The 12,703-nt window shown below is 45.6% G+C and overlaps 1 protein-coding gene across 4 annotated transcripts in view; it reads right to left on the bottom strand.

Moving 5' to 3' along the window:
- PFKM (phosphofructokinase, muscle) overlaps positions 1–12,703 on the bottom strand; it is a 128,946-nt gene that overhangs the window by 46,323 nt on the left and 69,920 nt on the right. For all 4 annotated transcript variants that reach the window (XM_073576689.1, XM_073576688.1, XM_073576692.1 and 1 more), the window contains 7 exons: positions 12,219–12,384; positions 4,388–4,432; positions 4,024–4,132; positions 3,364–3,459; positions 2,973–3,065; positions 2,301–2,426; positions 1,804–1,868 (listed from right to left, as the gene is read on the bottom strand). In XM_073576689.1, coding sequence (XP_073432790.1) covers positions 1,804–1,868; positions 2,301–2,426; positions 2,973–3,065; positions 3,364–3,459; positions 4,024–4,132; positions 4,388–4,432; positions 12,219–12,384 — 700 coding nt within the window. The remainder of the gene's footprint in view (positions 1–1,803; positions 1,869–2,300; positions 2,427–2,972; positions 3,066–3,363; positions 3,460–4,023; positions 4,133–4,387; positions 4,433–12,218; positions 12,385–12,703) is intronic.

Genomic DNA, 12,703 nt, shown 5'->3' with positions numbered 1-12,703 from the left:
AGGAGGCTCATTTGGTGCTCTTATGTCCACTGGAGTCTGAAGTGGCAATCTGTTAAGCGCCGTTACCAAGGTCTGTGATACCCTGGTAAGGTCGACCACGGACTTGGATAAGGAACAGGCCCATCCTGGACACTCGCTGTCTCCCGTGGTGATGATGGCCCCTGGGCGGCAGGCAAGATGCTTCCTCCTGCTCCAGGGGTAATGTGGGAGCTCTGACAGGCAAAACGGGGGGCTGCACCTGCTCTCTATCGTAGGTGACACCGTAGGTCTGCTGCAATCTGAGCAGAGTGGCAAGGACAGACCTGAAGGAGGCCTGACATTGCATTTGGTACATACAAAATATTTGACCAAGGTCACTGAAGCGGATGAGGAGTGAGACTGCTCTCCCTTGGGCATACTGACAGGTTTTACCTGGTGCCGACCATCAGGGGTAGAAAACGGAGTGAGTGAGCAACCTGTAGTGCAGTACTCACATACCCACGACCTGTGTGCCCGCCGAAGCTGCCGCCCAAAGGCTGATATGGGTGAGAGAGAGAGCGAGTTGAACAGCCCTGCCTAGAAGCCTTACGAAATCTCCACCCGGAATCAGTGGGCGATGCCCTGCTCTGGCCTCCTGGAGCACCAAGATGGCGCTGATACAGGAAGAGGAAGCCAGGGGGCGGAGCCTGCCAGAAGCCTGAATCTGCTGGAGCCCAGGGACATAACTCTGCCACGGGAGGAGGCTGGAACCGCGCTGCACCGTGTGCTTGAAAGTAAGTGTTGGCTCTTAACATGAGTATAGAGCCATGGGCTGTAAGCCCGAGTGCTGATTACAGCGGTCACTTTCAGCCAGAGCGGCTGGTAAGCGGATTATACAACGCTGCAGCCTCTTACCTCCAGTTCACCCCATAACAGAGGTCGGTTATCTGCATGAAAAGATTGCTGTCCCAAACCTTATCTGCAGGGCGTCTCTCTCGATCATCAGGCTCTGGTGGGGGAGTGATGGGAGACGAAGGTCAGGACCAGGAGCTGCCACCTGAACACGAGTCCTGTGTTAGGGGATAGGGTCCTGCCCGTGGGATTCATGAGGATACGGGGTGGCAGTACACGCCGCACTCATGATACCGCTGTGGGAATACAGATGTAGCATATCTACTCTGTATCGCTCCATGGTTACCTGAAAAGAAACGACGCACATTGAGGTAGGCATGGGTCTGCGAGAGACCCCTGTCCACCTCCTGCTGACACTAAGCAAAACTGATTGTCCTACAGCCTTTCGGAGGCGGAGTTAATTTTTTTCATGCATAGTGTCAACCTCCTAGTGATCGCAGCACACACCCACGGTTTCTGTGTCCCCCAATGAGACGAAAGAGAAAAGTATATTCCATTTAGAAGTAATGCAGTCAAGATTTTATATAGTCACTGTTTACATACATATTGGCGCTTACACAGTGCTGTTGTACTCTTTTGTATATCTCTATGACATATCAAAATAAGGAAATGGTTGCACTCAAATGCATTAAGGCATATCAAATATGAAATATATGAAATGTGAATAGCATAATGGCTTTTGGAATTTAGAAAAAACATATGAGATACTTAGCACAAAATTTGGCCGAAAGTTTTTTCTGTCATTTGTATCTCTATGACATGTCAGAGATTTTCCCTAATAACAGTTACTGTTTCCTACAGCTTCCTGCATACTACATAAAATGGCAGCATTTGCCTTTCAGCTAATATAAAGAGCAATACTGAAACCAATAAAGGGTGGCAGATTGCAGTGTGCGATACCCGTGACTGTAGTAATGATTCACAGATGCTCACCTTCCTCTTAGTTTTAGAGCGTCACTAAATCTCTTCTCATTCATAGCTTGTGTCACATCCTTGGTCTGATAAAAATAACACAAAAAGATATCACAACCTAAGTAAAGCGAAATTGCAAGTTTAACTACATGTGCTTTATAATTATTGGTTCAGACATTTCTGAAAGATGGTCGTCTTTTTCACAACAATTTTACTGCTCTAATGCATCTATAACATTAAGAGTTGACTTTACAAATAGTCTGGGTAAAGATATATCCTAGTGTCTACAGTTCCCATGCGGATCCAAGTGTCGCCAAGGTTACAGACTACAAACAAACCCTGTGTAGTCTGATCTTACAGTCATGAGTTGCTCTTTTTTTCCCCATTTGCTCAATTATTTCTTCTCTGTAGGTAACAAAGAGAAAGAGACATGGAGTTTGGGGTAACACATGACTGATCAGACTATACACAGGAATCTTTTACATCTCAAGGATAATTATATAGAGACAGCATCTTACCACTTGAACACATTCCATTAAAGGCAGACGGATTGCTTGATTCCCTGACAAACTGACTACACAAGCCGGGGTTTCCGGTGTTCCTTCTAACAAGGCCATCACAGCTTCCACACCCATTCTGCTTCCCTAGAGATGAAATACAATTATTATAGCTTAGTGGTTCTTTTACATGACAGAACAACTAAATAAAATGATGATCAGCCCTCTCTTAAGGCCATCATACACATTTGATAGAACTAGGCTGAACCTGCCAATTTTGGATGACCTCCTGATGTGTATGGGGGTCTCCCGACTCTGCACCAAAAGATTACATCAGAGTGGAGAAGTATCTGGCTTGTTCAATTTCCACAGCAGACCTTTTCTTCGGAGCAGAGATACCAGATGTCTGGTTGCTGCTCTGTCTGAGAGAATTGGAAGAATCAGCTGAGCTAAATGTTCCTGTTTATGGGGGAGCGGGGAGAGACAGCCATCTAATGTGCATGGACAACTTCTGGATCCTAGACAGGACGTGAAAGTGACTGTCATATGATCATTCCTCCGCGTTCCCTGTCATTACCGTCGGCAGCATTTCCTTGCTTACACAGAGAAATGTGCTGCCGATCGATAATTTTTAGACCCACATACTGGTATAATCAGTTCACAAATTAATTCCGCCTTCAGAGTAATTCTTACCAAAATTCTATCAAAAGCGGACGGTGTTCCACCACGCTGGACGTGTCCAAGGATGGTGACTCTTGTGTCATAGCCGAGGCGCTTCACAACTAGCTGTTAAAATGAAAAGGCAAATTAGAGATTCATCAATACTACAGTATCATCACTTTACCCCATACAATGTGGAAAAGACAAAATCATGTCTTATCCTAATGTTTCACATTTTACAGTTTTTACCCTATTGCCATCAATTAAATTTATGTCCAACATATCTTGACCTGTCAGCAGCATGGTAGCCACATTCAGGGGGGCCTAGAGATACATGTTGGGGGAAAACTGATGCAGCCTGCATATAATTTAACTACTGATGCTTATATAAAATTGACTGCATTTTACCATTATCATCACTCACCTTTTTTACATCCTCTGATGTAATAGGCTTGCCATCCCGGTCAATTGCCCCTTCAGCAACAATGATAATATTCAGCCTTGACCCGCGACCTCTCGTCTAAAAATATAAATGTCATTAGGATATTGTCCACCAGAGGGTGCTGCAATACATGTGCTACCCAAAATTTACAGGAAACTAAGGGGTGAAGATGATTTTCTACACTATTTTTTCACTTCATTTATTAGTTTTAGAAAATGATTATAAATAATTATCATGCTATAAAGAAGTCTAGTCACTGAATTAGTTTAGTCAGTTTATGCCTCCCTGGGGTTATTTTTGGGCAATGGATAATTCTTTTATACCTCCCACTAGTTCCTCATTCTCCCTGTGTATTTGTGTCTTTTGCCTATTGTCAGTCCTTGGTTATGTTACAGATTGTACATGGCTGGATAATATTGCTTAAGTTATGGGTTTGCTGAGATTTTGCCGGTAGTTGTCTGCTGGATCTCGGCTGGTTATTCACTCCCATGGATAAAAGTTTCATTGAGTTTTACTTTGCTGTACAAACTTTATATGAAGGTTCTTTCTATATACATGTTGATGTCATTTGTAATTTTTAAAAAATCTCAATAAAAATTTACAGTAAAAAAAAAAAAAAAAAAAAGAACACTAGTCACATACCTCACTTAGTCGTCTGCAAAGGTGTTCTTCCCAATTTTCTTCAGGTGGGGATTCTGGAATAAAAACCCAATCGGCTCCACATGCAAGTGCGGTTACCATAGCCAAGTACCTAGAAGACGGGGAAGAGTTTGTTTCATGGAGTATTTCCTACACAGTGTTACTAGTCATAAAATATTTAAATAGTGACCCAACATTGTATGTCCTATTAGTGCATAAGAAGGTAATGGGGATTCTAATATCTGTCTATCATGATTTAACTATATTCTGACCAATTTGTTATATAGTAATGTATTAATTTAAAAATAAAAGCTATGGAACTGATCCTGCATAATTGTGGGGTTTGAACTTCTGGTGAAGGACTTACCCGCAGTGCCGGCCCATCACTTCTAAGACAAAGGTCCTTTGGTGACTAGACGACAAGACGACAAAACACATTAATAAAATTAAATTTTCTTTTATAGTTTTCAGCCTGTGTGATAATGGATCAATTACAGAAATACGTGACCAATAATGTCCAATTTATGTGACACCAGGAGCCCCAGACTGTTATGGCGTACCCCCAGATACAGGAATACTATTTACAAATAGTTACCACTCTTTAAGTGTTCTGCAGTCATCGTACATAATACAATTCTGATAATGTGTCCCAATTATAATATGAACTGCAAATATAAGTGGAAGTACACTCCGTTCGAAAGTTTAGGGTCACTTAGAAATTTCCTTATTTTTTAAAGAAAAGCACAGTTTTTTCCAATGAAGCTAACATTAAAAGGACTCAGAAATTCACTCTATACATTGTTAATGTGGTAAATGACTATTTTAGCTGCAAACATCTGGTTTGTAATGCAATATCTTCATAGGTGTATAGAGGCCATTTCCAACAACCATCACTCCAGTGCAGTGGCGTAGCAACTGTTTGTGGCGCCCGGGGCGGTCGAAAAATTTGCCGCCCCTTTGGTCGTTGATAATTCGGAAGCATCCGAAGAGCCCACACTACACTCAAAGATCTAATTTTTAGTCTGCTACTAACTCTGCTATTATTTCTAAATTTCTAGACTTTCAACTTCTTGCAGTTCTCTATATATATGTATGTATTAGCTTGATGATGCTGGATGAAGACCTAATGGCTTTTTTTAATAATAATTTTTAATAATGTGACAGAAAAAAAACCAGAAAGTACAAATTATTTTGGCGGACAGGGGGCGGACACTGACAGCTTGGGGTCCCTGTGCAAGAAATGTGTCCGGGCCCCCCTCCTTTTATGGCGTCAAAGCTACGTGTGTGTGTGTATATATATATATAGATAGATAGATTATTGATATTATATAGCCACACACACACATACAGGTATATATTACATAGTCTCCTTTATTATGTATATTGCTGTCCCATACACAGTGCCTTCTCTTGTTATGTACAGTTCTGTCCCTTACATATTGGATTATATAGAGCCCTGTTTTTTATTACATACCGTCCTGTCTTGTTAGCTGTATAATGCAATGATGGCTGATGGAGCATGGGAAAGCTTCCTTTCTAATGGAGGAGCTGATGGACTGGTCGTCTGGTCACCGGCTCCTCGATCAGCAGTCATTTTATATCTAACAAGAGAGGGGACCATGTAATAAAAGAGGGCGCTGTGAATAACAAAAATAACAAAAATACACTATGTAAGAGACAGCACTATACATAACAGCAGAGGAAGCTATATAATAAGGGACGGCACCATATATAACTAGAGAGGATGGTAGGTAATAAGGGGCGGTGTTATACATAATAAAAGAGGAAACTATGTAACTAAGGATGGTGTTATACAGAATTAGTGAGTACACTATATACTAAGGGACTGTGTTAGACATAATAAACGATAATGTCTTCCTCCACCTCCCCCTGTTCCTAAGGCCATTATAAGTCCCCCTTCCTCCCATCCCAATCCCCCACACCCCTCATTGTCCTCCTCCCCTCGCATCCCATTATTGTCCTCTCCCCCACCTCCATCATTTTCTTCTCCACCACTATCTTTGCTTTCTCCCCCACCACTCCCATCATTGCCCATTCCACCACCTCCATCATTTCCTCCTCCTCCACCACCCCCATTTATTGCCCTTTCCACCACCACCATCATTGCATTCTCACCCACCACCCCATCATTGCCCTCTCGACCATCACCCCATCATTGTCTTCTCCCCATCACTGCCTTCTCCATCACCCCATCACTGTGCCTTCTCCCCATCACTCCCATCATTGCCTGCTCCATCACCCCATCACTCCCATCATTGTCTGCTCCATCACCCCATCATTGCCTGCTTCATCACCCCCATCATTGCCTGCTCCATCACCCCATCACTGCCTTCTCCATCACCCCATCACTGCCTGCTTCATCACCCCATCACTCCCATCATTGTCTGCTCCATCACCCCATCACTGCCTGCTCCATCACTCCCATAATTGTCTGCTCCATCACCCCCATCATTGCCTGCTCCATCACCCCCATCACTCCCCTCATTGCCTGCTCCATCACCCCATCATTGCCTGCTCCATCACCCCCATCATTGCCTGCTCCATCACCCTATCACTGCCTTCTCCATCACCCCATCACTGCCTGCTCCATCACCCCCATCACTCCCCTCATTGCCTGCTCCATCACCCCATCATTGCCTGCTCCATCACCCCCATCATTGCCTGCTCCATCACCCCATCACTCCCCTCATTGCCTGCTTCATCACCCCATCATTGCCTGCTCCATCACCCCATCACTGCCTGCTCCATCACCCCCATCACTCCCCTCATTGCCTGCTCCATCACCCCATCACTGCCTGCTCCATCACCCCCATCATTGTCTGCTCCATCACCCCATAATTGCCTGCTCCATCACCCCATCATTGTCTGCTCCATCACTCCCCTCATTGCCTGCTCCATCACCCCATCATTGCCTGCTCCATCACCCCATCATTGCCTGCTCCATCACCCCCATCATTGCCTGCTCCATCACTGCCTGCTCCATCACCCCATCATTGCCTGCTCCATCACCCCCATCATTGCCTGCTCCATCACTGCCTGCTCCATCACCCCATCATTGCCTGCTCCATCACCCCCATCATTGCCTGCTCCATCACCCTATCACTGCCTTCTCCATCACCCCATCACTGCCTGCTCCATCACCCCCATCACTCCCCTCATTGCCTGCTCCATCACCCCATCATTGTCTGCTCCATCACCCCATCATTGCCTGCTCCATCACCCCCATCATTGTCTGCTCCATCACCCCATCATTGCCTGCTCCATCACCCCCATCATTGCCTGCTCCATCACTGCCTGCTCCATCACCCCATCACTGCCTGCTCCATCACCCCATCATTGCCTGCTCCATCACCCCATCATTGTCTGCTCCATCACCCCATCATTGCCTGCTCCATCACCCCCATCATTGCCTGCTCCATCACTGCCTGCTCCATCACCCCATCATTGCCTGCTCCATCACCCCATCATTGCCTGCTCCATCACCCCCATCATTGCCTGCTCCATCACTGCCTGCTCCATCACCCCATCATTGCCTGCTCCATCACCCCCATCATTGCCTGCTCCATCACCCTATCACTGCCTTCTCCATCACCCCATCACTGCCTGCTCCATCACCCCCATCACTCCCCATCATTGTCTGCTCCATCACCCCATCATTGTCTGCTCCATCACCCCATCATTGCCTGCTCCATCACCCCATCATTGCCTGCTCCATCACCCCATCATTGTCTGCTCCATCACCCCATCATTGCCTGCTCCATCACCCCATCATTGCCTGCTCCATCACCCCATCATTGCCTGCTCCATCACCCCATCATTGTCTGCTCCATCACCCCATCATTGCCTTCTAGACCATCACTCCCATCATTGCCTGCTCCATCATACACACAGACACACACACACACATAGACATACATACATACATACACACAAGACACCACCTCTCTCCTCTCACCTGTCCGCAGCATCGCCCGCGCTTCCTCCCTCACACAGCAGCGGCCGCTGAATGATGACGTCACTCAGCGGCGCTCCTCTGTGTGAAACAGGAAGCGCGGCCTCCGGGCAGGAAGCAGGACGGACCATTGCAGCTCCGCTCCTGCTATTCACTCTTGCAGGCAGCGGAGCTGCCGTGATCGCATCGCTCCCTGCCCGCCGCTGCACTGCACTGCAGGGTGGAATTGCTGCTGCCGCGCCGCCCCCACACACATGCCGCCTGGGGCGGACCGCCCCCCCCCGCCCCCCCCACGCTACGCCAGTGCTCCAGTGTTCTTATGGTACTTTGTGTTTGCTAACTGTGTAAGAAGGCTAATGGATGGTTAGAATACCCTTGAAAACCCTTGTGCAAGTATGTTAGCACAGCGGAAAACAGTTTGGCTGATTAGAGAACCTACAAGCCTGACTGTTAGCGTGGGTGGTCAGGAGCCGGAATCTCCAGGAGTGGACCCTCTGGACCGTGGCACCGAGGGGCCCCGGTCGAGCTGCCAGGTGGAACCGACACCTATACAGGGACTGTTAGGAGCAGGACTGGAGTAGGAAGGAACAGGAACGCTGGAGCAGGACTGGAGTAAGACGGAGAATACTGCAGGGAACATGGGGGACAGGGCTGCGAGGCTGCTGCAGGGAACACCTCGGATGGCACCGAGAGGCTGCAGAGAGCACAGGAGGAAGCAGGGCCCAGTGTGCAAGGTAACACAACGATCAGGCGCCTCCCTCAGGGGGAAGCGGCCTGATATAGCCCCGTCTGGTCTGCCATTGGTCCGAATGTGCTTCCGGGTCAGGGCACAGCCAGAGCACAAGAAGCAGCAGGGAGGCGCGGCTTATGGCGCATGCGCATTGCATGCAGGGATGGCGTCGGCCGCGAGCCCATCAGAGGTGACCGCCGTGTGGAGAGAGGCTGCGGCGTGGGAGCGGAGGCCGGCTGCGGCGTGGGAGATGAGGCCGGCTGCGGCGTCGGAGCGGAGGCCGGGTGAGTATGACGGAGCGGTGTAACACTGACCTTCCTTTGAGCTAGTTGAGAATCTGGAGCATTACATTTATTGGTTCCATTAAACTCTCAAAATGGCCAGAAAAAAAGATCTTTCATGTGAAGCTCGATAGTCTATTCTTGTTCTTAGAAATGAAGGCTATTCCATGCAAGAAATTGCCAAGAAACTGAAGATTTTTTACAACGGTGTGTACTGCTCCCTTCAGAGGAGAGCACAAACAGGCTCTAACCAGAGTAGAAAGAGAAGTGGGAGGTCCCGCTGCACAACTGAGCAACAAGACAAGTACATTAGAGTTTGTAGTTTGAGAAATTGACGCCTCACAGGTCCTCAACTTGCAGCTTCATTAAATAGTACACGCAAAACGCCAGTGTCAATGTCTACAGTGAAGAGTCGACTCCGGGATGCTGGCCTTCAAGGCAGAGTGGCAAAGAAAAAGCCATATCTGAAACTGGCTAATAAACGGAAAAGATTAATATGGGCAAAAGAACACAGACATTGGACAGAGGAAGATTGAAAAAAAGTGTTATGGACAGACGAATCCAAGTTTGAGGTGTTTGGATAACACAGAAGAACATTTGTGAGACGCAGAAAAGATGAAAAAAACTGAAAAGATGCTGGAAGAGTGCCTGACGCCATCTGTCAAGCATGGTGGAGGTAATGTGATAGTCTGGGGTTGCTTTGGTGCTGGTAAAGTGGGAGATTTGTACAAGGTAAAAGGGATTTTGAATAAGGAAGGATATCGCTCCATTTTGCAATGCCATGCCATGCCATACCCTGTGGACAGCGCTTGATTGGAGCCAATTTCATCCTATAACAGGAAAATGACCCAAAGCACACCTCCAAATTATGCAAGAACTATTTAGGAAAGAAGCAGGCAGCTGGTATCTGTAATGGAGTGGCCAGCGCAGTCATCAGATCTCAACCCCATTGAGCTGTTGTGAGAGCAGCTTGACCGTATGCTATGCAAAAAGTGCCCATCAAGCCAAACCAACTTGTGGGAGGGGCTTCTGGAAGCATGGGGTGAAATTTCTCCGGATTACCTCAGCAAATTAACTGCTAGAATGCCAAAGGTCTGCAATGCAGTAAATGCTGCAAAGGGAGCATTCTTTGACGAAAGCAAAGTTTGAAGGAGAAAATTATTTCAAATAAAAATCTTTTTTTCGAACCTTGTCAATGTCTGGACTAGATTCTCAATTCATTTGGCAACTCATTTGATTAATGAAATTATGAGTTTTCATGGAAAACACAAATTTGTCTGGGTGACCCTAAACTTTCGAACGGTAGTGTAATTCTAATATTAGAGACGGGAAGCAGAGGAGAAAGCAAACAGTTTATGGTTCCCAGTAAGTTGTGAGTGGCGCGGGCAGAGCTACAGACATTATCGATAGCATCGGTGGTTCGGCACACCGCTATCTCTCCCGAGCTCACATGTTTTCTATGACCGGAGGGGAGAAAGCTGCTGTCAGACACATGTGGCAGAGGCTTTTCTCTCCTGAAAACAAAATGATCGGGTACGGACATTCCAAATCCTTCTCTCCCTGACATCATCTGTTTGAAGACCTCCTCCATACAGATCGGATGCTTGACAGGTCCTGACAAAATTGGCATATTTGTACTAATGTGTATGAGTGGCTTAAAACATAGTTTTTAAAGAGAACCTGTCACGTTGTACAAGCGATGTTCCTGGCATACATGAAAACATAATTAATGGACAAATAAATACTACATTATTAGAAAAGTCCTGCGAAGTCATACAGATAATATTTAATCACAACCACTAGGTGTCAGTAGTTACTTCTTTAAGTAATGCAATTATGCACAGTACATTACCCACTACATTGGGACATATCAAAATACAATGGCCGGACTACAGCTCCACTCACAATGTGTGTTTCGCCATCAGCATTCTCAAGGAAATATACAGTTGGGGCAGACAGTGAGGTAGAAAAAGGGCCGTGGAATGGGTCCAAATTAACAACAGACAACGAAGAATGTAATATTGGCAGAAAGTACCTGTAATGTTTAAGGGTTGCTCTCATGTTATTAAATTGCATTTTTTCTATTTTCTTTTATCTTACATAGCGTACAGCTTATTTCCATATAGCTCAGCTACCCCAGCCTGGCTGACTATGCGCAACAGTTATTCTGCAGGAGAGGAGTTAACTCATAACATACCAGTCAGCTCTCTCCAGCCTATTGATATAACAGCACATTTATACAACAGTTAGCTGCTCACCTCCTTCTAAACTCCAGACAGAGATCTCATCAGACCTGTAGATTCACAATTCCCCTGCCCCCAGCATCCAAAGCAGTTTTCCTTATCACGGCTCTCATTTTTGTGAGCCATGTGCTTGTTCAAAGGCCCTGTTATCTCTATATGTAAATATCATCTACAGTGTAGACTCAGAACAAACAGTTGCAGACTATTAATGTGGAGTAGCAGTAGAATGAAGCTACTCACCAGAACTGTCACTCAAGGAGAAGCACCCACCTCCCCAAGCAACCAGGAAATAAAGAGACTGTAACAAGACTGCTAAGCTCTGAGCCGCTCAAGAGACTTGAGAATACCTCATTAATGAGAAGTGCCCACCAGTCATGTTTGGGCCCTTATCCACCTTTACTACGGTATGCAGAAGTTGCACCTGTGCAGGCGCCATGCTGCCCCACATCAACAACACGCTACAGAACTATGAGGAGCAGCGCACATCACATGCGCACCACTGATGGCCATCTTAGAGTAGGGCAAGCTGCCAATAGATGATAAATTAGAAATGATAAACATAAAATTAGGAAAACAGACTGTTGGAAAAATAGATTGAACATGGGCTTCGTTATGCCAAGTTCCCAAATGTTAAATTTATCTCCTAGAATTTAGAAGCAAAATCTGATTACGTTACAAACAGATTTCAGAGAAGTTTGACAGTGGATTTTATACTAATTACAATGAGAGGGTTGAAACCTGCGGTAAAAATCCGCAACAAAAATCGTGATCCCGTCTTTGTGCGGACACATTCTGCAAAATATGAAAAATCTTATCTAACTGCCTGCTAATGTAAACCACTATGTATTCTAAACTGTGCAAATCCACAGGTAAAACTGCCACAAAACCATCCCCTGTGGATTTACCATAAATGTGGTTAAAGTTGATTTGAAGACCAGCTTGGTGATCAATGCCTCATCTTCAGTCTTTACCTTTGTGCTGTTGTAGTAATGGCATCCACTATCTCCATAATTCTGTGAAGAGCAGAATCCGTTCCGATGGTCATATCTGTGCCACAGAAATCATTATCAATGGATCCCACCAGCCCAACAATATTCAGATAGCTAGACTTGTTGGCTTCATCAGAACTAATTTTTCCTAAATAAAAAAGTAAAAAATATTAGTAAAAAAAGTTCACAAAGAAACACAAGTTGTCTTAAATTTTTGATAAAAATAGAAAATCGAACCCTTTTACATAAAGACAATTTTGTGTGATGGTCACTCCAATTCATCATTCTAGTGGAGATGCCATTTAACCCCAATAATGACAAGCCTCGAGTCAGAGCTAATAAAGGTCATTACACTTTTCCACCAGTTCGGTCCTCAGACATTGGCGAACACAGAGGAATTTCCTCCCTGCTAACTTGGAAGAGTCATGCCATGCACTAAGTAGCTATTTTTATTGGCAACGTCGCTA

This window comes from Dendrobates tinctorius, unplaced genomic scaffold (assembly GCF_039654945.1).
Source record: "Dendrobates tinctorius isolate UK_male_01 unplaced genomic scaffold, ASM3965494v1 ptg000051l, whole genome shotgun sequence".
Lineage (NCBI taxonomy): Eukaryota > Metazoa > Chordata > Amphibia > Anura > Dendrobatidae > Dendrobates > Dendrobates tinctorius.
The sequence above is the reverse complement of the archived record's forward strand: the minus strand, read 5'-3'. Positions and strand labels throughout refer to the sequence as shown.